Below are 25,254 nucleotides of genomic sequence, written 5' to 3'. Positions count from 1 at the left end.
GTGCTGAGGGCCGCGCCTCAACAAGGAGAGCGACCAGCCTGAGGTTCTGCGGACGCCCGGGGCAGCACCTGGCGCCGGCCGGGTGCAGCAGGTACCGCGCGCAGGCTGGGAGCTCCCGCTGCGCGAGCCCCAGTGCTGGGGGCGGCCCCGCCCCCTCCGCGTCCGCGGCCACGCCCCCTCCGGGCCCGCGGCCCCGCCCCCTCGGCCCCTCAAGATTGATTGGCTCTTCCCCCACTTCCGGCCTGGCGCCCGGGGCGCTCGGGGCTTCCGGTGTCATGGCGGCCTGAGGTCCCGGCAGTCGGAGAGGCGGCTGCAGGCCCCTCCCTGCGGAGCCGCTGGTCCGGCGGGCGGGGATGTGACCGCGGGCCCTGCCGGCCTGCCCCGGGCGTCGCCTCCGCTCCCGTGCCAGTGCCCTCCGTCCACGGCGATGGCGGGATCCGGCTGCGCGTGGGGCGCCGAGCCGCCGCGGTTCCTGGAAGCCTTCGGGCGGCTGTGGCAGGTCCAGAGCCGCCTGGGGAGCGGCTCCTCGGCCTCGGTGTACCGGGTGCGCTGCTGCGGCACTCCCGGCTCGCCCCCCGGCGCCCTCAAGCAGTTCTTGCCGCCGGGGACCACCGGCGCCGCCGCCTCGGCCGCCGAGTACGGGTTCCGCAAAGAGAGGGCGGCGCTGGAGCAGTTGCAGGGTCACCGGAACATCGGTAATTGCGGCCGCCTCGCTGCCCTCGTTGCCGGTCCCGGCGCAGCCACGCGCCCCCGGCCCCCCTCCCCTGCCCCCCTCCCCTGCCCCCCTGCCCCGGCCTGGCCTGGCCTTCCCGCGGCAGACGTGGTCGGGCCCCTCTCCCTCGCCCCCCCCCCCCCCCCCCCCCCCCCCGTCTGCAGTGGGGCCGGGGTGCTGGTCCGCTCCGCCCCGTGTCACGTAATAGATGCTCACTTAAGTTCTGTTTTTTGGTTTTTGGTTTTTTTTTTTTTGGCTTCGGGTCTCCTCGGGGAGTGCCGCAACTTATTAGCCCAGAGTTAACCTTTTCCAGGGAAAGGAGGCCTATCTCTGCCACCACCCGTGTCAGGCCTCGTCTGGAAATTGTGAATCTTTTGCGATCCAGTGGGAAGTGAGGACTCCCCACTCCCCTCCCCCTGCCCCCTGCCCCAGGGCTTGTGATCACGCTAGTAACTCAGTACAGACGTTGCCTGGTACCCAGTTAGCGTGGATTTGGGGGGGATGACTCAGTATTCACATAGGAGTCCCTCTAAAAGCGTGGAAGTGAGCAACACTTTATACTTTCACCCTGGTAAGACTATGTTACGAATTTCAGATATCCACAATATGTGATAAAAATGATCAATTACGCGTGATCGATCTGTGCAGTCTTCACTCATTACACTGAGTTTATACTTAGTTATAGCTTTTGGCTAATAAGGAAATGTCTTGCTTCCTGGCCAGCATAATCCATGTGTAATTTGAAGAGTGGCTTTTTTTTTTTTTTTTTTTAATTACCACTTTGGAGAAGAATTTCTTAACCACTGGTATTATCTATTTTTTTTTTTTAAAAGATTGCTGAATGATGTATGTAATCCTGGTATTTAAGAGCAAGATTTTTTTTTTTTTTCAGTCTTGCAAGCTTGAGGACTTGTTGAATTTCTGCAAGATTAGGTTAAGTTGTCATCTCAAAAGTCTGAATCTTGTACTATTTATTTATCCCCCCCCCCCCCGCTTTTAATATTTAGGTAATAGAATGCTATTTTGAATCAAGAACCAATTTTTGGGCAGCCCGGGTGGCTCCACGGTTTAGCGCTGCCTTTGGCCCAGGGTGTGATCCTGGAGTCCCGGGATTGAGTCCCACGTCAGGCGGCCTGCATGGAGCCTGCTTCTCCCTCTGCCTGTGTCTCTGCCTCTCTCTCTCTTTGTCTCTCATGGATAAATAAATAAAATCTTTAAAAAAAAAAAAGAACAACAAAAAAGAACCAGTTTTCAATTTTGTTTTTGCATGTTGTGACATCCATCACAAGAGTCCATAATATCTGGATTTTATTTTTAATCATTTTTTTCTTCAAGGAAAAAAGAATTTGCACCGAGTGTGTATATTCACCCACCACTGAATGCTTAGTGAAGTACAATTTGAATTATTGTGCCATATTTAATATCTTTGACTGGTAATGAGCTGTGGAAGGTTTTCTCATCTTGTTTCATTAAAATAATCCAGTTGCCAAAAAAATCTTACTTTTGGGAAAAATAAATTACAGTGGAAGTGTAATTGCTCATCCTTGTTATCCTTGTCTAGAGTATCCCAAATTTGCACTACAGAGTTATCAATTGTAACTTATTCTGAATTTTAAAGCATTATAACTCGTTTCTTTTTCTAGTGACTTTGTATGGAGTCTTTACAATCCACTTCTCTCCAAATGTGCCATCACGCTGTCTGTTGCTTGAACTCCTGGATGTCAGTGTTTCGGAATTGCTTTTATATTCCAGTCATCAGGGTTGTTCTATGTGGATGATACAGCATTGCGCCAGGGATGTTCTGGAAGGCCCTTGCTTTTCTTCATCATGAGGGTTATGTCCATGCAGACCTCAAACCACGTAACATATTGTGGAGTGCAGAGAATGAATGTTTTAAACTCATTGACTTTGGACTGAGCTTCAAAGAAGGCAATCAGGTAAGAAATGCTTTAATAAAAAAGGCGGGGGGGAGGTGCTGGGTGGCTCAGTCAGTTAAGCGTCTGCCTTCTGCTGTGTCAGATCCCCAGATCTGTGTCATGATCCCCATTTTCTCGAATTGAGCCCTTGAGTCCCAAGTCAGGATCCCTGCTCAGCAGGGAATCTCCTTCTCTCTCTCTGCTCCCCCTGCTTAGCTCTCTCTTCTCAAATAAATAAAAATCTTAAATAAATAAATAAGTAACAGGAACGCTTTGGTAGGCATTTAGAGATATTTCTATTTAAAATACTGAAATATGGGGCACCTGGGTGGCTCAGTGGTTGAGCGTCTGCCTTCAGCTCAGGGCGTGATCCCGGAGTCCTTGGATCGAGTCCCATATCAGGCTCTGCCTGTGTCTCTGCCTCTCTCTCATGAATAAATAAAATCTTTAAAAAAACAAAACACTGAAATACTCAAGGATGAAGCAAGTAAAAATTTCATTGCCACCATGTATAAAAAGATGCACGTTTGGGTTTGGTAGGATAATCTAGTTGGCAGATAATTACTATTACTGGTGCCCTCCATAGTAGTAATAGTTGGTGCACTATCTAGTGGTAAAACACATGTAACGGTTCTGATAAACCCTCCAGTCCCCATGGTTTGTCGGCTCTTTGCCGAGTGTCCTTATTTATTTATCAGCAATGCCTAACAGTCGAGAGACAATCTCAAGAAATGAGGCAGCTGTATGGAAAGTGTACAGCTTGCCTGTGAGAACTGCCCAGTTAATGAACCGAATAATTACGGTAGCCAAGGGCTAGGAATCCTTTGGCATTCAGGTTGGCAGTGGTTTATTACGCGTGAAGAGAAGTGAATACACTGTGGAGGTGGAAGGAAAGTGAACAGTGCTTTCTTGGTTGTAATATTTACTCGTCTTCTTTAGGACGTGAAGTATATTCAGACAGACGGGTATCGGGCTCCAGAAGCAGAACTGCAAAATTGCTTGGCCCAGGCTGGCCTGCAGAGTGATACAGAATGTACCTCAGCTGTTGATCTTTGGAGCCTAGGAATCATTTTACTGGAAATGTTCTCAGGAATGAAACTGAAACATACAGTCAGATCTCAGGAATGGAAGGTAAACTGTACCAGTGCTTTTCTTTTGTTTGCAGTTCTTAATTCTGATTTAAGAATATTCAATTTATAGTGATTCTCCCTGGGGACGCCGTTTACTTCCATCTCTAATACTCTTCCTCCTTGCATCTTTGGTACCTTAAATGCTGCTATTAATGTTCATAGCTAGAGTGCTAGTGAGTACTGCATACTTACTGATCTTAGCCTAGGGCCTGGTGTGTAGTAAGTGGTTGATAAAATGAATAAATGCATTTTTCTGAAACAAGTGATTTAGTTATACCACATTCTAAAATATTACCAGTACAACAATATAAGTTTAATAATAATCTTTACATAAGGCTCTGCAGGTAACACTTTATAGTTAAAGTATTTCAATGTACAGTCTCCAGGAATTTCCTAACAATTCTATGAGGATCATTAGAGCGTGTATTGGTTATTCTTTTACAAATGAAAAACTGAAGGCACAGATATTCAAGCCACTTGCTCTGGATCATACCACTGGATGTACCAGACATGGGCCCCATATTCTGTTCTTCCTATTCAGAGTTTAGTGTTCTGTCCAAGTTCCGCAGTGCTTTATATTAATTTATATTCCATATTTGAATCCTCCTGGTAAAGTGAGTGCTGCTTATGACACTATTTCTGTGGGAACATGAGGTCTAAATTCCAAGTCTCTGACGGAACAATGAACTTTTGTATGTTTGTAACTTAGGAATTAACTATATTATGTTTCCAAACATATTATGGGGCCTAAATGTTGTGATGGTATCAGTATCCTTTAGGCTAGAGGTTTGAGAAATAATACAGTGTTTAGGGTTGTTTGGTTTTGATATTAAGCAACACGTATTTTTTGAGCATCTAGTAACATACAGTTTGTGTATGGCTGTTGTACCATGTAGAGTTTTATTTCTTTTCGGCCCTTAGTCCTCTGTTTCTGGAAGTATTCCTGGAAGGAATGCTTTAATAGTCTTGTGGGTGTACCTACTGCTTGCTTTTGGCAAAAAATGCTGCCATGCAAGCAAAACCAGTGTCATTATTCCGCATTGGTACTTTCACACAATGAAGCGGCTAAGTATTCTTTTTTCAGTGCTAATCCAAATACAGATCAATTAGTTGCATTTACTTTGCCTGTCTTTGAGACCTTTGGACTGTATCTGCTTGGCCCTGAGCTGATCAGAACTAGGTCACATTCAGGCGTTTTGTCTGTAATTTGGAGGTATGATGTGTATTAAATCCCCGGTATTCACTCTTCTAAATAAAAACAGTATTTTATATTTTAATCACCCTTGTGGAGGCAAAATTGCCAAGTGAGTATGAGTATAGGTTCTGAAGTCAAACCGCTTGAGGGTTCATATCTTGGCTTCACCTCTTACTAAGTTATTTAGGGTCACTGAACCATGGTTTACTTTCTCTAAAATGAGGATAATAGCATTTTCCTCACAGAAGTATTGAGGTTAAAAAAATAAATGAGAGCATCTGGGTGGCATCTGCCTTCATTCAGCTCAGGGCGTGATCCTGGAGTCCCACATCGGGCTCCCTGCAGGGAGCCTGCTTCTCCCTCTGCCTGTGTCTCTACCTCTCTCTCTTGTCTCTCATGAATAAATAAATAAAATCTAACTGATCAACCAACGTAGTTCTTAGCATAGCATGTGGCCTGTAGTAAGTATTCAGAAAATTTTAGTGATAAGGATGGTGTCTGGTCTTTTTACTCATGGACATTCTTCCACATTCTGAGAAAGCACAGTACTCAGGGAGAAAGCGTTATGTTCCATAGGATTTAGAGCACGAATAATGTGACGGATGCTTTCTCTGTAATAGTTTATTCCTATCTGAAAACCAGTTGAAGACTCCTTACCAAGACTCAGACTTCATTGCCACACATTCCTTTTCTCACTTTGTATTGTATTAAACTACATTTTTATGGGCTTGCTTTGGTATTCTTACTCATTCATCTCATCTAGTAGATATTCATATAAAGTGCCAGGTACTGTGCTAGGTGCTGAGGATAGAGAAAAAAAAGTTTCTCCTCTAGAAGCTTAGTGTTAGGCACATAATCTCCTCCGGTAAGATTGTAAACTCTCAAAAGAGAGTGTTTACTGTTGCATTTTACCTACCAAACTACAGTGCTATGTGCCTAGTACTCATTAATACAGAATGAATTGAATAACCAAAGGAAGACTTTTCTCCCTTTTTTTAGGCAAACAGTTCTGCTATTATTGATCACATATTTGCCAGTAAAGCAGTGGTGAATGCCGCAATTCCAGCCTATCACCTAAGAGACCTTATCAAAAGGTAACACCATGTGTACTTTAAAGTTTCTATGTGTACATTTATTATGTAACGGTTATTTTTGTTTTGGTTTGGGTTTTGATGTTTACCGAATGGATTTATGTTATTTCTGGTGATCATGTAGAGGTTCCTCCTGGCAGCTGTACCCTTGGCCTCTTACAGCTCTGGCAGTCCTATATACTTGATGGAAATGAGGTTTTTGTGTTTGTTTCTTTTAGAGTTTTTTTGAAGGCACATTTTTAAAGAGGGTATTTATTGGGACGCTTGGGTGGCTCAGTGGTTGAGCGTCTGCCTTTGGCTCAGGGCATGATCCCAGGTTCTCGGGATCGAGTCCCACATCAGGTTTCCTGCATGGAGCCTGCTTCTCCCTCTGCCTGTGTCTCTACTTCTCTCTGTGTGTCTCTCATAAAAAAATAAATAGTATCTTTTAAAAAAATAAATAAAGAGGGTATTTATTAACTAAAGTCTGAGTTTGCTTTTGGACTACCAAAAAAAATTTTAAATAAGGTAGATATATCTATATATATATAAATAATTATTTTAAATAATTACTGCTGGAAACTCTGGGGACAGATATAATGTTTCTGACTTCTGAGTGGGTCCAAACACATTAGATATTTTAAAATAAGACATAATGTACATTATTAAATAGTTGGGTTTTCACATTTCTAGCATTATGGGCCAGAAATGAGTAAAATAATTACTATGTTGCAGGAAGGTAGATCTCTCCATTAAGTCAGAATATTATTCTTTCTTTGGAATATTGACCCTATAAACCTTTAACTAAGTTTTGGGTTTTTTTTAAAGAGATTTTTATTTTTGAAATAATTACAGATTCACAGAAAGTTGCAAAAATGTTACAAAGAGGTCTATGTACCCTTCACTCAGTTTCCCCTAGTGGTTACATCTTACGTAACTAAAGTACAATGTCAAAAATGGACATTACAAGTGGCATTTTACATGGAAAAGATGGCATTGTGAAATTATGTAATGGGTTCTAATTTGGAAGTCAAATCATGTAAGTTCTGTATTGACTTTGTTATTTCGGACTTTTTCCCCTTTGTGCAACTAACTAATACTAAATTTGGAAGCTACAGAGAATTATGATCAGCAAAATAAAAGTTATAAACCTACTCTCTAGTGTTAGCACTTTGGTGAATTTCTTTTCAGTATTTTGCCATGTATGTATGCAAATTATTTGAACTTTTTTAATTGTCGAATAAAACAGATACTGAAAACAAATGTGTAATTTAGTGAATCCTTAGGAATATTCTTGTATTTACCATTCAGGTCAAGAAATAAAACTTTGCCAGCTACCCTAGAAATCCTCTGTGTCCCCATCTTAATTTTCAGCCCTTCTTCCTCCTGAAAGTAGCCACTGCCCTGATTTTTAGGGTAATTACTTCCTTGTTTTTATTTTATTTTATTTTATTTTAATTTTTTTAAAGATTTTTATTTATTTATTCATGAGAACATAGAGAGATAGGCAGAGACTCAGGCAGAGGGAGAAGCAGGCTCCATGCAGGGAGCCCGATGCAGAACTCGATCCCGAGTCTCCAGGATCCCGCCCTGGGCGGAAGGCAGCGCTAAACCGCTGAGCCACTGGGGCTGCCCCCTTGTTTTCATTTTAGCGTGCATCCTTAAACACTATGGTTTAGTGTTGCTCTTCTAAACAAAAATCCTTTTAAATTTTAATCTGAAAGGTCCTTTTCCATTTCCTACCCTGCTTTTCCCTTGTTTACTTGTTGAAAAACCTGGGTGGTTCGCTATACGTAGCTGTTTGCAGTCTGAATTTTGCTGATGGTGTTAATCCTGGTGTAGCTTAACCTATTTCTGTGTTTTCCTTATACAGTGGTAGTTGTATCTAGAGGGTTGATTTTTTTTTTTTTTTTGGCAAGATTATAGATAGTATTGTGTTCTTTTATAAGGAGGCACATAATGTAGCCATCTCTGTTTTATGTGTTAGTAATTGTTAACATTCAGTGCCTAGATTCATTACTTAGTCAGGGGCTGTAGAAGGGGGATGTTCTCATCCTGTCTTTCAACTTCATTTGGTTAACCAAAGACAAAGTAAATGCTTAATTTTCTCTCTCTCTCATAATGAGTTGATTCCCTGTCATACCATTCCGTTTTGAAAGTTCAATGTGCTTTGATTTGGTAACTGCAACCCATCGCAGTTCGTATCCTAATTGAAGCTAAAATTGCCCCATCTTTGATGAATGTGACCTTGTGTAAGTTGGTTTTGGAGGATCTTATTATCATTTACAGCTTCTTTGCTATCTGGTGTGACAGGATGTTCCCAGTTCATTTTACACATTTCCTGTCCCAGACCTGGATGTAGCCATTTCTCCAAGAAGCCTGATTTCTTTTAGTAGGAAATAGTAATTTTAAAACACAGTCTGGGTTTTAGGAATACTCGTTATTGGGACATTGTTTTTAGGCCTTATTTTAAGTGAACAGAGTTTCATACTGATATTTCCAATTCAAATTCAAGACCACAAAGTTTTTATTTAACTTCTGTTTCACATCTCTTTCTCCAATGCCAAGAATTCTGATTCTTAAGGACAAGGGGAATGCTAGAATTAGAATATTTTATAATTACTCATTTGCTTTATTCCACCCTACATTAAGACAAGTCTCAGAATAATAATACTTTAGGAAGATTACTGAAAATGATTATTTTTGCATGTGCTTTTCCCATTCTTCCTCTATTTGAAAAATAGTTGTATTTGCATCATCATATTGTATAACCATCACATGCTATACACTCTGTTTTAACACTCGCATTTATTCGTAGATCTGCATGTAAGTTGTATGTTACTGTTCACCACTGGTCCTTGTGGGGCTGTCGCTCTCATCATTTTAGTTTCTGAAGCTTGATCTCTAGAGGCCAAAGGATTAATATTCTCTGAGCTCTTACACTGCCAGTACTAAATTGTGCTTATTACATTTAAAAGTCGGTTCATCTGGATATGAAAATCCTTGGCATACTTTTTTTTTCTTGAGTGTCTTAAACATGTTACTCCATTTTATTCTGGCATGTAGTATTGCTGTTGAAAAGTCTAAAGACACTCCTAATTGTCTTTGTATTAAAAATGCCTTTGTCTTTTTTATCTAGGTGGCCAGACGATTACATCTTTTTGAAAGTCTATTGATTTTACCAGAATATATCTTGATTTTGATTGTTCTGGGTTGAAATTCTCAGGAGAATAAGTAGCTTCAGATCTTTTTGCTTGCTTGTTTTAGGAAAGTGTTCTTAAAGTCCTGTTTTTAGTATTCATTCTCTTGCTTTGGCTTTCTCCTTCAGGCACTCCTATTCTACATATATTGGATTTTTCTTTGACAGTATTCATTATTATGACTTTCTCTTGGATCTTTTCTTTTATTCTTTTCTATTTTAAAAAATGTTCCTTTCTCACTTGTGTTTATCTTTTTAAGATACTACCTCTTGTGTTTGTTCATCGTCTAGCTTTGTTTTATGAAATGATTTTTTATTTTATTTTGAATTCTTTCTTGAGTTCTATTAATTATTGAGATTTTCTAATTTTGATTTATGTTTCTCTTTCATATCTTTTATCACTTAAAAAATGCCTTTTTCTCCTTTTACAATGGTAGGTTATAGTGTCCTATGTTCTGATCATGTCTTTCTAGGAAGCATTCATGGTCTCAGGACTGTCATTTTGTAGTTCTCGTTTCTTTGTGTAATAATTTTGTTAATAGGGATTCCTGAGTGGCTCACTGGTTGGGCGCCTGCCTTCTGTTCAGGGGGTGATCCCGGAAACCTGGGATTGAGTCCCATGTTGGGCTCCCTGCATAGAGCCTGCTTCTCCCTCTGCCTGTGTCTCTGCCTCTCTCTCTCTCTCTCTCACTGTGTCTCTCATGAATAAATAAATAAAATCTTTAAAAATAATAATAATAATTTTGTTAATAATGCTTTTATGTGGTTTGTTTTTATATGAAATTCATTTCCTAAACTTTCAGGAGAAGGTGTTGGGATGGCTTTTCTAATTGCATAGGGCTCCTATTCAATTTTTGTATAATGTTAAAAGGTGGCGGGGAGTGATTTTATTCTGAAGTCTCCTGCCTCTACCCCTCTACTACTTTTTTTCCTGGTGTGTCCCGCCTCCTGCCACCGCCCCCCCCCCCAACCCCAACCTACTTGATTTGGATTACATTTTCAAGATTTCTGTTCTCTGTAGGACTTTGCCCTGGGTGGGAGCTTCAGCTAGTTAGTTTTGAGAAGTGGTAATGTGTAGGTTATTCCAACCCCTTCAGATTTCCCAGAGGACTCCCTTGCATTCAGCTGGAATTAGAATGTATAATCCCTTCTAGTGCCGGTCAGCTTTCTGCAGTTGACTTAGTATGCTTTCCAGTGAGTACCTGTTGGCAGTTTTGGGTTATTTTCTCTGGTTCATCAGATCATCTGGTTGCTTGTCTCTGCTTCTTTCCACACAGAAGTTGATATGGTACAAGGTTTACTACTATTGATGGTTTGTCCCTAGCCTCTTGGGTTTTGGCATTTATTGGGGTTACTTAGTTTTGTTGTACATATCATCCATGGGTTTTTTATTTTGTTATCAAGTTATGCTGTTATTGGGGAGATTTGACAGAAATCAGAAATAATCTCACCACTATCCTCTTCTTCCTTTTTTTTTTTAAATTTGGATTACCCTAAATTTATGTCTAGTTTTTTTTTCTACTTAATGTTATGTTAGTATGGATCACTTTCCCATGTTGCATTTATTAATCAAAAATATTATCTTTAATTAAAATGTAATATTGTGCCATAGGTATGTATCATGAGTTAACTAAACCATTTACTCAGAAATAGCATTTGTATTTTTTTTGTGGATGAATGGCCCAGTAAGCCATGCTAATATAATTAATGCTGCGCTGGACATTTCGACATTTAAATTTTCTTTAATGGTTTCATTTTCAAAAGATTTGACGATAACTATAGATACCTGTTTTTGTGTTTTAGCATGCTTCATGATGATCCAAGCAGAAGAATTCCTGCCGAAATGGCATTATGCAGCCCGTTCTTTAGCATTCCTTTTGGTAAGTTGTATACGTCTTTATTTTTTTCTTGGTTGTTTAACAATTAAATAAGACATCAGAGGTCACTTATATTCCCATGCTCCTGTGCCTAGTGTTCGTCCATTTATTTTGGTGAGTTTACATTTAACCGTGTTATAATGAACCTTAACAGCCCCTCATATTGAAGATCTGGTGATGCTTCCTACTCCAGTGCTAAGACTACTGAATGTGCTGGATGACGATTATCTTGAGAATGAAGAGGAATATGAAGGTAACTGCTTCCTAAATTGTATTTTAATGTCTTTCGTAGCTAATTCTAAAGTAGACATATCAATTCATAAGATGTCTATTCTCCTCATTTCTATATTGAAGATATTGAGCTACATGATTTCTAAAATACCACTTTTTGATTCCTGTTGTAGATTGAATGTGTCTCCCCAAAATTCAGTGGCAAAGCCCCTATCCCAAGTGTGATAATATTTTGAGTTGGAGCCTTTAGGATTTAATGGGGTTAGGTTACGTCATAAGGGGGGGGGTTGCCCTCGTGTCGGAATTAACGCTCTTAAAAAAAGAGGAAGAAACAGGAGAGCTCTCTCTACCATGTGAGAATATGGCAAGGAGGCAGCCATGGACACCGGACACGCATCTGCCTGCACCTTGGTGTGGGAATTCCAGCCTTCAGAACTGGGGAAATAAATGTCTGTCGTTGAATCCACTCAGTCCATGCACGCTAAGGCACTTCCTCAGGCCCTTTGGACTCCTCTACATGTCATAAGCCTTTCCTGAATTAATAAAGATTAGTTTTCCTGGCATGTTCTTTCCATCTGTTCTTTCTAGTCCTGCCCTGTGCTTCCTTACTCCTTCTAAGCTCTTGTTTTTGCTTTTAATAAATTCATTTCCTTGAGACGTGTTTACTGAAAACTGGCTTTGTACTTGGCACTGTGGGATTATTCCCTGTCTTCAGTGTAGGAGAGACTGTTTTATCAACAAACAGGTAGAGTTCTGGTAAATCCGAAAGTAGATAATACTCAGAGGCAGAGAAGAGAGAGACTCCTGCTAAGTGACACATGAGGGTGGCTCTGTGGCAATGCTGTTTGAGCTCTGTTCGTAATGAGTTGCTTGGCTAAAAGCTGACGGCTGGGTGAGGAAATGTCAAAGACACCAAGATGAGAGAAAGTGTAGCATGTTCCGAGAATAGTGAACTGTTCATTTGTTATGTTAAAGAATTTTATTTTATCCCGGAGATAGTAACACTGCAATATGACACAAAAGAACTTTATATCAGGGATAGTCCTGGCTTCTGATCTAAGTATTCAATAAATATTTGTTCTTTGTTGAATGCAATAAAGAACCATGAAAAAAAGTAGGAGAGTGATATAGTCAAACTTAGGTTTTAATAAGAGCATCCTGAAAGAGTGGTGAATGGATGGAAGAGAACGAAATTTAAAAATATCAGTTGCTTAGTATTAAACATTTCGTAGTGAAAAATTAAACCATTTCCTATAAACCTAACTTGACCCCACTATCTTTTATTTATTTATTTTTTAAAAGATTTTATTATTCATGAGAGACACAGAGAGAGAGAGAGAGAGAGAGAGGCAGAGACACAGGCAGAGGGAGAAGCAGGCCCCATGCAGGGAGCCCGATGTGGGACTTGATCCCGGGACTCCAGGATCACACCCTGGGCTAAAGGTGGCGCTAAACCTCTGAGCCACCAGGGCTGCCCCCCACTATCTTTTGTAAGGGTAAATTATTTTATGTCCCTGAGCTTTGTATAGTTATCTGACAAATAAAACAAACATAATTTCTTTGAATCTGTAATAGTTGGAACAATCTGCAACCTCAACTTTTCAGCATGCCTGTTTATTTGAAATAGTAGTCTTGCCCTCAGCATTGTTTTAATCAGGTCATTATGGGCTCAGAGGTCCTAAATAATCTCTTGGCAGTACTACTTATGTCCTTGAAATCCATCTACGTACTGTCTTCATCACCTAATTCTGTTAATAGTTTTTATCTCTATAAAATTCAAGCTTGGGCTTTCTTGAGTAAACCTTGGGCATACTATGCCTACTCCTTTTTTTGTATATTGTTATAAAATGTTGCTTTTTTTTTTTTTTTTGGCTTGTAAATACATTGAGTATTTAATGTTGCTATTATTCTAAGTGTTTAAGAATCTTACATGGGAGTGCTTTTGTGGCTCATTCAGTTAAATGTTTGCTTTTGGCTCAGGTCATGATCCCAGGGTCCTGGGATCAAGCCCCACATCAGGCTCCCCGCTCCTTTGCATGTGCTCTCTCTCGTCCTCTCTCAAATAAATAAAATCTTAAAAAAAAAAAAAAAAAAAAAAAGAATCTTAAATGAACTGGAGCACCTGGGTGGCTCAGTCGGTTAGCATTAGACTCTTGGTTTCACCTCAGTTCATGATCTCATGTTTGTGGGATCAAGCCAGCCTCCCCACCCCGACTCCACCCTCCAGCGAGGAGTCTGTTTTTTTCCTCCCTCTCCCTTTGCCCCCTCCTCCTCACACGAGTGTGTGCTCTATAAATAAATAAATAAATAAGTAAATAAATCTTTATAATAGAGAATCTTACATGAAGTAAAGTGCAACAGACAATATAGTAGCATTCAGCACCTTTGTTAGTTCTGATTAGCAAGGTTGTCATCAGATAATGCTTACTAGTGTTAGGTGAACTTGCTTAGCTAGAAATCATACATGTTGGGATGGCTGTCTTGTCATCTTGGTGGGGATTCATACCTTCCATTTCAGACCAAAATAGATTGTAAAGATTAAGATCAAGATTCCAAATCAAGAGAATAAAAGGGAAAATTATTCAACTTTATAGCTCTTAACTTAGAGCCCTTACAAATCAACTCAGTTAATAGTGGGTAAAGGGTGTAAATAGACAATTTAGAGAAGAGGATGCGCAACTCTGTCTCATAGACTTCATTCTCATTTATCAGAATGCTCACTAAAACTGTATGGTGAGATCTTTGTCCCCTAACATTTTTTTAAAAATTTGTGTATTCTTGAGAGACAGAGAGAGTCAGGCTCCCTGTGGACTCTGCCGATGCAGGACTCGATCCCAGGACCCCGGGATCACGACCTGAGTTGAAGGCAGATGCTCAACCACTGAGCCACTCATCACCCAACATTGACAGTGAAAATATTTTATAACTTTATGGGTAGAGTATAGAAAAATACTTTTTATACATCATTGGAGAGAGTTTAAATTGTTAAACTTTATGATAGGCAGATTGGTAATTCTTTTTTTTTAAGATTTTTTATTTCTTTATTCATAGAGACAGAGAGAGAGAGAGAGAGAGAGAGAGGCAGAGACACAGGCAGAGGGAGAAGCAGGCACTATGCAGAGAGCCTGATATGGGATCCAGGGTCTCCAGGATCACACCCTAGGCTGCAGGGGGCGCTAAACCGCTGCGCCACAGGGGCTGCCCCAGATTGGTAATTCTAACAAAATTACAAATTCGTATTCATTTTGTCCTAGCATTTCCACTTCTAGGTCAACTTGGAAATGGATAAGTGAAATGAGATATATACAGGTTTATCTATTACAGTATTATTTATAAGGACAAAACATTTGGAAATAGTTTAGTTAGTAGTGAGGGACACCATGGAGAATTTATTGACCACTCATTGAGTGAAATACTACCCAGCCATAAAAACAGATAAGAAAATTTCATGGAGTGGGCAGCCCCAGTGGCACAGCGGTTTAGCACTGCCTGCGGCCCAGGGCGTGATCCTGGAGTCCTGGGATCGAGTCCCACGTCAGGCTCTCTGCATGGTGCCTGCTTCTCCCTCTGCCTGTGTGTGTCTCTGCCTCTCTCTCTCTCTGTGTGTCTCTATGAATAAATAAATAAAAATCTTTAAAAAAAAAAAAGAAAATTTCATGGAGTGATGTTGAAGGATCTTAAAGATGCAATGTGTTTTTATGTGTTTATTTATTCATGAGAGACACATAGAGAGGGCAGAAGGAGAAGCAGGCTCCCTGTGGGGAGCTCCATGCAGGACTCGATCCCTGGAGCCAAATGTTCAACCACTAAGCCACCCAGGCGTCCCAAAGATGTACTGTGTTAATAAAGAGAAAGCAAGATAGGAATTTTTTACTTAAAAGCATTTATGATTTTTTTTGTAAGCTTATATTTATGGAAGAATACAAAAGAAACTGTTAATGTTTGTTGCCTTCAGGGAGAGAAAGAAAAGTGAGAAGAAAACTTTTTTTAAAATTTTGATCATTTGAGGGGATCCCTGGGTGGCTCAGTGGTTTGGCGCCTGCCTTCGGCCCAGGGCGTGACTCTAGAGTCCCGGGAACGTGTCCCACATTGGGCTTCCTTCATGGAGCCTGCTTCTCCCTCTGCCTGTGTCTCTGCCTCTCTCTGTGTCTCTCATGAATGAATAAATAAAATCTTTAAAAAAAAAAAAAAAAAGCAAGCATGACATTGAAGTTGGTCATTAAGTTTGTCAATTTGTTGAACTGAATTGGATACATCCTTTAAAAAAATTTTTTTTGATCATTTGAATTTTAATTATTCATATGTTAAATTTAACATATAAAAGTGTTTAAATGCATTGAATTTGGGATCCCCGGGTGGCGCAGCGGTTTAGGGCCTGCCTTTGGCCCAGGGCGCGATCCTGGAGACCCGGGATCGAATCCCACGTCGGGCTCCCGGTGCATGGAGCCTGCTTCTCCCTCTGCCTGTGTCTCTGCCTCTCTCTCTCTCACTGTGTGCCTATCATAAATAAATAAAAATTTAAAAAAAATGCATTGAATTTATATTATTCTTAAGCTTAATTTTAGAAGATGTAGAAAATGAGAATATGGATTCCTGCATTCTTTGATGCTTTAAAATTTTAAAATAATGAATGCTTGGTAACTACAGCAAAGTGGTTACTGTTCTGTTTTCATAATCAGATGTTGTAGAAGATGTAAAAGAGGAGTGTCAAAAATATGGACCAGTGGTATCTCTCCTTGTGCCAAAGGAAAATCCTGGCAGAGGACAAGTAAGTGAATGTTTCTATAATTTCAGAATTACCCAGAGGTTACTGAAATTCTAAGTAAATGTTTTAGTTCTACAGAAAGATGTACATACACAGAAATGTTGGTAGGAATGATAAATTTTGTATTGTGGATATTTTTATTTTCTTGTACTTTCCACTTTTTTAAAAAAAATTCTAGAATATATATGCATGCATTTTTTTTTTATGGGTTAAGATTTTTTTTCTTAAAAGGTGTTCTCTACATTGTGAACAGTGACACTAACAGTATCATATGCTAATTTAGGTCACGGTCAGCTGCAGAAATATTATGGCCTAGTTTTGTTCTAATTAAGTAGAGTTAGAAAACTATTTAGGTTAGATTGTCACTGTAATGGAATCATCAGTGCTAATTTAAAGAAGGAAAGTGTGCTAAGAATCCTGAAATTCGAGTTCCAGTCTCAGTGTGACTGGCTTTGTGGTGATGACCCTTAGTTTTTTACCTATAAAATATACAACCTCTAAAACTATTATTCTAAATTTCAGGGCAAAGAGTGTTAGAGAAATCTTTTGAAAGTTCATTTAAAAATCTTTTATCTGTATTATTTGGATTTTTCTGGGAACAATATTATTCAGGATTTCTCAGCCTTCACACTAATGACATTTGAGGTGACTCATTCTTTGTTGTGGGAGCGGTCACATGCATTTGTAGGTATTGAACAGCCCTCACACTAGATTTTATTTATTTATTTATTTTAAGATTTTATTTACTTATTCATGAGAGACACAGAGAGAGGCAGAGACCCAGGCAGAAGGAGAAGCAGGCTCCTTGCAAGGAGCCCGATGTGGGACTTGATCCCAAGACCCCGGGATCACGCCTTGAGCCGAGGGTAGACGCTCAATCACTGAACCACCAGGCACCCCTCATGCATCATCCTTAATGGAAATATTCACTAAGATGAGGAGTGAGCAGTCAGTTAGAGGCAGGGCACGGTACTTTGTTTACCTATTAAGATTCATTTAAAAAGTAGTTTATTTGGAATTATCTCTTCTTTTCATACCCTGGAAATTTTTTATTCCTTTTGGAAATGACTTAGGTGGGAGAAGGGCCTCTATGAAAGGGGAAGTGAAAAAGGAGAGTCTGCCTCAGAATTCTAGGTAGAACTGATTTTAGGGGAAGGTACAGCTTGTAAGCTGAGATTCTGGAAATTGATTTCCTTCAAATGATCTATTTTTGTTTCCCGTTGAAAGTCACAGTGTCTAGGGTGCTTGCACCCCATTTTGAAGACTGCTGACATCAAAAAAGAGCATGTAGCTGAGAAGGCTGAGGCCGTTGTTTTTCTGGTTCACAAGTTTATGGGTAACTGAGGACAAGTCATTTGAAATTATTTCCTCTCCCAGTAACTTTTGCTTTATTTTTTATTTTTTTAATTTTTAAAGATTTTATTATTTATGTATTTATTCATGAGAGATACAGAGAGAGCGAGAGAGAGGCAGAGACACAGGCAGAGGGAGAAGCAGGCTCCATGCAGGGAGCCTGACTTGGCACTCGATCCTGGGTCTCCAGGATCAGGCCCCGGGCTGAAGGCAGCGCTAAACCACTGAGCCACCCGGGCTGCCCTAACTTTTGCTTTAGATCAACAAAAGAGCATAAATTATGCTGAATCCTCTGTCTCAGGAATTCAGATACTCTGGAAAAGGAAATTAGCTAGTTTCAAACTTGTTCCCCAATGTAGTTATGGCTTCTACAAATCTTTTAATGGTATAAAACCCAGGGACCTTGACCGGTTTTTCCTCCTTCCACTTCTAAAAGCCTGGGCCATCGTTGAGGTGTTGTTGAAGCGCTCCTGCTTGCCAGGCTCTTTGGCCTTGTCTCTGGCAAGCGTCTAGAGCTGTCCACCACTCCTGTATGAACATGGCCAGCAGATGTACATTTTTCATCCAACCTGTCTGGATTTTTCAGAGTTCAGCTGAGTTCAGGAGGTATTCTAAACCTGGCTGCTCAAAAATGTGGTCCATGGACGAGCAGCATTGGTATCGCCTGGAAGTTTTTTTTTTTTTTTTTTTTAGAAATGCAGAAACTCAGGGCCCACCTTACACCTCCTGAAACCAAGTCTGTGTTGTAACGAAGGATAACATACGTATGTGTCCGCTAAAGTTGGAGAAACCTACTCTAAAACAGTCTTGATGGAAATGAAGTGACTTTGTTTTCTCTGTCCTCTTCCAGGTCTTTGTTGAGTATGCAAATGCTGGTGATTCCAAAGCTGCTCAGAAATTACTGACTGGAAGGATGTTTGATGGGAAGTTTGTTGTGGCTACATTCTACCCGCTGAGTGCCTACAAGAGGGGGTATCTGTATCAAACTTTGCTTTAATCAGTAACCTAAGGACTCTTTCCTGTTTCTCCTCCATTTCCTGGGTTATTGTATTCTATATCTGAATGCAGAAGTACCCCCTTACCATTTTAAGGGAATACTTTGTACATTTATTTAATCCTACTAATGTGCAATCATTGCTCAAGCAGTGGCTGCACTGCAAACGTTTGGCACTGAGTAGGACAAGACCTCTCAGCTATACATTGAGGGGTTTTAGAGCATCCATATGGGCAACCTTTTTTTTGTGCAGTAGGGCAAGTGCTGCTCTTCAGTATGTATCCTAAAAAGATATTAATTATTTCATGTGATCATGAAGCAAGGATGAATAATATCATGTCATAGTGAATATTAACAAATTTGTTAAGAGTTGGTGACATCCCTTAAGATTGCTCCTTTATGTTGTCAGGTGGTTCTTCTTTACCACTGATATTCATAGCTGGCACTGGATGCTCCCAGTCATTGTTAAGTAACTGTCAAGCAGCAATTACCTACTGTGTTCTTAACACTGAGTTATGAATTTTTTTTTAAAGGAGTACTGTAGTACTGAATATTCCTTTAAAGAAACTGCAGTGAGCCTATCTACTTTTTTTTTTTTTAATTAAGGCTTTTAAAATAGAAAGCTGATGCTTGATCTTGCACAATTTTTATGTCTAGTGTGTATGCTTGAGTGAGTGTGCAGGTATGAAAGGTTAGAGAAGATTTGAGTCAGCGTACTTTATAGTGTGAGTCTTGTGAGCTAATACAGTCTATACCTATCTCTTCCCTAGCTGTTTCACATCTGTCAGATTTAGGGTGTATGTTTTTTGAGAGTTGGTCTTTCTGAAAGAATGTAAATGAGAAAATAGTTCATTCCTAAGAGGCTCAGAACAAATGAGTCTAGGCTATGTTACACTGAAACTCTCTTAAAGCGATTGGAACAAAGCAAAAGTTTGCTACACATAAATTGCCCTGTCCTCCGATCTTTAGACCCTGTATTAACTCATCTTTTTGTACTGAATCTCCTGTGGTCATGGTAAGATTTCTCAAGATAGGGTTCTACCTACAGTGATGGAAATTGAAGTAGGTCAAAAAGAAAGATGTTCAACGAAGGGAAAAGAAAAAAATAGGCAAAGAGAAAGTGAATAATCCAGGATTCTTTTCTTTCTTCTTTCCTCTATCTCTGTCACCCCCTTCCCTCCACTACTCTTCACCCGTTCTCTGCCTGTCTCTAGCTGAAGAGAATCTAGAGGAACAGCATCCCAGATGGTCTGGCGTGTTTGACTGCAGGGAAGCTAAGAAAGATGTAGCTGTAATAAGATGGAAGTAGCAAGGAAGAGAAGCTCCTAAGAATTCTTAGAAGGATTCCCAGCAATCTAATGTGTACCTGAGCACAGGATGCTGGTATGCCTGAGTTCGTGGACATGGTTGATCACATGATGTTAGGAATTGTAATCATGGATTCCTCCCATTTTATGGTAGATTGACTTCAAAGGTTTAAAATAAGAAACCTTTATAAAGCACTGATTATACAAAAAAAAAAAAAAAGAAAAGTTGTATACAGATTACAAATCTTTTTCTTGTTTACTTATCCAAATGAAATTAAAATTTTTTTTTTTCCTAAGGAAAAAGGCTTTTATATCTTTACCTGCTGGAAGCCTCCTCATATAGTCTTTCTTTATGTGTGCCATGCAGGTTACTGAGAGCTTAGCTGAGAATTTACATTTTAAAGGATGAATTATTTTACCCTATTCAAACAATTACTATTTAACATTTGAATTATTTACAGTTACATTATTCAGGACTCTTCCGTAATATTTATTATGAAGCCAAATTTAGTGTAAGGAGGCTGATTTATGAATTGCCAAAAGGCCTTGTGGCGTGGTCCTAAAGGGGAAATTTTAGGTGTCTAGAATGTGCCCTTAGAAGGAAGAAGTGTTACTTTTCATTTGGGCCCTCTCAGAAACTGATTAGCTGGTTTGTTTCCAAATAAAAGTTCAAGAGAGTATAACCAGTACTGAAGCTTTCCTAGAACATAAATGTTAGTAGGGGTAGCAGCTTCCATGGTGATTAGAAAAACCAGGTTCTTCCATATATATTGATGAACACAGAATACATGAATTCTTTTAAAGGGAGGTATTCTAGGTTAGCACGTGTACCTTTTCTCATTTCCCCTCCCACCCCCACGAAGAAGAAACCCTTACAAATAAACTGCAGGTAGGCTTTCGAGCTTAGTGATGCAGTATGCTGCTAGCATCTTGATGCTGAATTTCACAGCTTTCTTTGTCTTCTTGTTGCTGTTGTATTCATACCTATATGTAGTGTTTAACACTGTAGAATTTTATTATAGAAGATGCTAACTAGGTTTTGAGGGAGCTAAGGGACTAATTGATGAGCCTAAGTAACCATGCATTGAATTAAATATTTTATATTAAAGCCACAGAATTGAAAAAATGCCTCCTGTGATTTAAATGGTGACTTTATAGCTTTTAGCCCATTACTACCAAAGATGACATTTGCAGATTCTCTTTCCCTCCTCTGATATTATAAGAAGTTTAGTCTTACTGTCTTTCTCAAACTTGAACCAAATATTATCAAAAGATGCAATTTTTATGATTCTTATAGGGTGAAATATATATACAGAAATTTTGATTCCTTGAAGTTACTAAAAACCTAGGAACTTTCTTTTTGAGAGGCAGGGTAAAAATAAAGAGGCAAGGGGTTTTTTCACTTAAACCTTACTCTTTTGGATAAATTTTATCTCAGGTAGTTTTTTTTCCCTCCCTAAGTTAACATCCATGCTTCCTTCCCTCTTGCCTTTCCAGTTTCCTATTATCCCATGGTATTGTCATGGTACATTTTTGGCCCAGAAAAAACATATAAATGGATTATTCTATAAGAAATTTTGATTCTTTGGAAACATTGGAGGAGGTGGCTAGCTGGCCACTTTCAAAACTCAAATGCCCCATTTTGAGAACAGGTGGAGTTGGACTCCTCAGTAAAATGTAGCACTAACTCAGAGTAAAACTATTGGCTGCATTTTAAAGGACTAATAAAACAATTATCCTCTTGCAATAAGAGATTGCACTCACTGCCACTGGATGTCTTCCTTTAGTTTGTGGCCATCAGTATAGCAATTCTTTGGGGGGAAATTCCCTCTCTGCTAATGCCTTGAGCCAAAACTGGCTGCTTTTAGAACAAAACCATAGAGTTTTACTTGTCCTTTCCTTTGTTTTCATTGAGGCAAGTATTGCCTTCTTTTTGGTATTCCAGCTGCTAAAGCATGCTGAGATATGTTAACCTTTAAAAAAAAAAATCCTGAATTCTTATTTAACTTGCCTTCTAGAGTCATGTTACTTCTACTTCTATTTTAATCTCCAAGCACATTTGTAATAAGGAATGCTGCCAGAAACAGTGCTGCCATGTAGACGAAGTTGAAGAGAAACTGGGCATAAGGCATGTTTCTATTCTATTTCGCTGGGCTTTCACCCTGCCGAGGGCATCAGTTATCCTTCGGGATAAACCCGAGTCCAGTTTGAGCGCTCACATGCTGTTTCCCGGCTCCTTTGCACTTATTCATTAGATGCAGGTAACATTTTGTCTTCATTTTCTTCTTAGGTCTTGCATTCTGACTTGATAATTTCTGCCATTAGTTTTACTCAGCACATGACATTTTAGTTTTTGTAATTTAATGAAAATAAGCACCATCTAACTGATGGTGATTACAATAACATAGTTACTGGGTGAGGCTGTGGGCGAGACACTCAGTAACTGTGTTTTACCTAGAATTTTATGCAAGGGTACATGCTAGGTGGCGTTATTCAGATTAGGGTACAGATGGAATCTCATCATGACTAAATTTTAGTCTAGGGGATGTGGAGACAGTCAAAGATTTAAGCAAGTGCCTTGTGTTTCCTCAAAATACTAAAACTCATTTGGGTGAAAGCTCCCAGATGATGATAATTTATTGCACCTCTGCCTTTTTCCTTGGAATAACTTTTGGATTGAGTCACATGTATAAAAGTCCAAAATTTCCTTCATTTATCTTTATTTTGTATATGTAAAACTCTTCATATTTGATTTTCCCCCCCCAGTACTACATATGATGGAAAGCCAGACTTATTTGGCGGAATCAATTCTTCCTGGAATCTAGTTCCATTTTTAATACTAGATTCCTTCTTCAAATTTTACTACTCTGGCTCTCTGCTACAATTTATTTTTATTTATTTCCTAGCAAATATGGTCATATACAAACCAGCTTTTGGTCGTCATTAGCTCAAGAGAATTTTCCATTTCTTCTTAAGGTGCTCAATAAATCACCTTTACTTGAGATGGTGTGGTCTTTCCAAGTTAGTATTACTAGTAAGCTTTTTCAGTGAATATAAAGATGTTGAATCTCTATCATGTGGAACTCCTCTGAACCTCTTGTGGGATATTTGGATAAGTTACATTTTCTTCGTTACAGAGGGATGTGCATATTTCAGTTTTTAAAGTCCCTAGAAATCTAAAGAATTTGTTTTGTTTTGTTTTGTTTAAGGGTAGCTGCTTCTCTGCCTGATGTCATAGGATTTTGTGCTTTGTTATCCTAGTCACCTCTCCCACCTCAGTGTTTGTCAGTTTTTTAAATTGTATGATGACCAGTAGGTAGACACAGTGGCATGTAATCCACAAGGCTGTGAATATTTAAGAAGGAGGTAAACAATTTTAACTATTTTTGCTGCAATTTTATAGGAGAAATGGGCTATAAATGAAATATCTATAAACCAGAGAGCATTTAGGAAATTGTATATTTTATAGGTGGTAATTAAGGTGATGTTCAGAATATAAGATATAAAGTTTATACAACCTTTGTTTTCCTGATAAAAAGTTTTTATTCATCTTCCTACAGCTCAGCACTTTTGTTGTTCCTTATATTGTTTATGAGGATTGATGTTTTAAATTTGCTCTATTTGCTTTTCAGAGGGCGGTCATAATCATGCGGTTATGTTTATATCACAATAAATGCTGGAATTCACGGGAAATTTATCAGATGATTGCCTGAGTGTTATTTCCCATTAAAGAGAGTAGCTTCCACAGTGTCCTAAAGGAAACTCATCTATGTTTTATGACCTAAGTTCATAGTATTTTAATTTAGAGGCAAAGAGAAGTCTTCTATCTTTCTTGCCTTAACCAACCATTAATCCTTGTGGTACAGTAAAGAGTTTATTTTGTTAGACTCTTGATTGTCAGCAAGAGAATTACATGTAGTTACACCCGCCCCCTGGTCCCCGCGCCGGTTGCAATTCCCCTCCCCTTCTAGGCTATCTTCTTACTGGTATTCACCATGTCAGGAGTACATGGAAAGCAGACAAGGTGAGGTGTTCTAAATCATGCATACAATTTGGTTATCTGAATTATGGATGGCTGTATTATTTTGTTAGCATGGGTTGTCAGATATCTGCCAAACTTAATAGTAAAGAAGAGAAAGAAAAGTAATAAAATAGAGAGGTGAGGGGAGGAAAATAGCTTTCTTACTGGCATTAGTGACCTTCCATCTGGTTTATGATCAAAAAGTGGTAGTTTATTTGCAAAAATCCTGATGTGGTACTTATAGTGTAGAACATTGCCTTTCCTACACATTCCTCATCATTGTTTCCCCAGAAAATTATTTTACAAGTTTATGAAACCAGATTAAATATCCATATTCAGTTTGACCTAATTTTTAAAAATAAATATTTAAACTCCAGTTTTGTGCATTTGGTGTGCATCAACACACTTATGCAAATCAAGGATCAGAAAGAAACTGGAGATTTGCCATCCCCGGGTTTCCCTTTGCACATCGAGTACAGTGGGTATTAGTGTGCACTAGCTGCAGAGTTATAGCACCTTACAGAAGTAAGTAGTGTTTATTTATTATAGTTTAAAAAGTTAAGCTGCATCTCTGTGAAATATTTCCTTTGCAGAGTGTAAAGCTGTCATGTCTTTTCCAGCAGGATTTACTCCTTCATTTTTAATTCTTTGTTGAGAAAATCTTAAATGATTTAACATTCCTTTATATCCTCTTAACAGTGTCAAATCTGGGGTAGAAGGGATATTTTTTCCCACAAGGGCTCCATCTTTGTTACCTTTTTGATCACTCTTAGAAATCCAATTATGATCAATAGATTTTAACAGGTCATGGCTTCCTATATTAGCACTGGAGAGGTTGGTTGTGAAGATTGAAATCTACTATTCTTTTCCCTCAGTAACATGTAATTGCTATGTTTTTGATAAGAAGGTATGGTTAGAAAAAATGTGAAATATCCCTCAAACCAAAGCCAGTTATAAGGAGTAATTCTCTCCTGTTGGTTTACCTTCACCTCAGAACTACAAGAATATTACAGTACACATTGAATAGTCTGTGACATTTCTACCAGTTGTTTCAATAGCCTATTGGTCTTGGCATTTCTTGGCACTATGGTTCTCTGTTCTTGGTGATGTCTTATTGTTTGTGAGTTTTTGTTGTTTTTTTAAAGTAACTCAATGGGACTATAAATGTAGATGTGTATCAATATCAAGAAGTTCTTTTCTGAAATCCCTAAATTCCTGATTCCTATTCAAGTCTTTGAAACTTGTTTTCTCTTGCTAAGTAGCAAAGAACTTTTATTTTTCACTTTCCTATATACCTAAAAAGTATGGACACTGCGTTTCAATGGACTGTATTGCGTGTAGTTTTTTGCTGAAAACTTTTTCTGTAAACACAATTGCCTTGTTCAGTTTTGTTGTAAACTGACTTAAACCATAAGATGCACTGTTGATATGCTTTCTGATGTGTGTTTCTTAAGGGTGATAAAATAAAGCTTAAAAATAAAGGA

General features: G+C 39.2%; 1 protein-coding gene across 1 annotated transcript; it reads left to right on the top strand.

The window, feature by feature from the left end:
* Window positions 1–262: 262 nt before the first annotated feature.
* On the top strand, window positions 263–25,254 carry UHMK1 (U2AF homology motif kinase 1). Its single transcript, XM_038586255.1, is given in 10 exon segments — window positions 263–695; window positions 2,356–2,519; window positions 2,521–2,649; window positions 3,568–3,759; window positions 5,953–6,047; window positions 11,026–11,102; window positions 11,254–11,352; window positions 16,010–16,098; window positions 18,299–18,420; window positions 19,657–25,254. Coding segments are annotated over 10 exon segments (1,239 nt in total). The 5' UTR covers window positions 263–427; the 3' UTR covers window positions 19,661–25,254.

Source organism: Canis lupus, chromosome 38 (genome assembly GCF_011100685.1).
Source record: "Canis lupus familiaris isolate Mischka breed German Shepherd chromosome 38, alternate assembly UU_Cfam_GSD_1.0, whole genome shotgun sequence".
Taxonomy (NCBI): domain Eukaryota; kingdom Metazoa; phylum Chordata; class Mammalia; order Carnivora; family Canidae; genus Canis; species Canis lupus.
The sequence above is the reverse complement of the archived record's forward strand: the minus strand, read 5'-3'. Positions and strand labels throughout refer to the sequence as shown.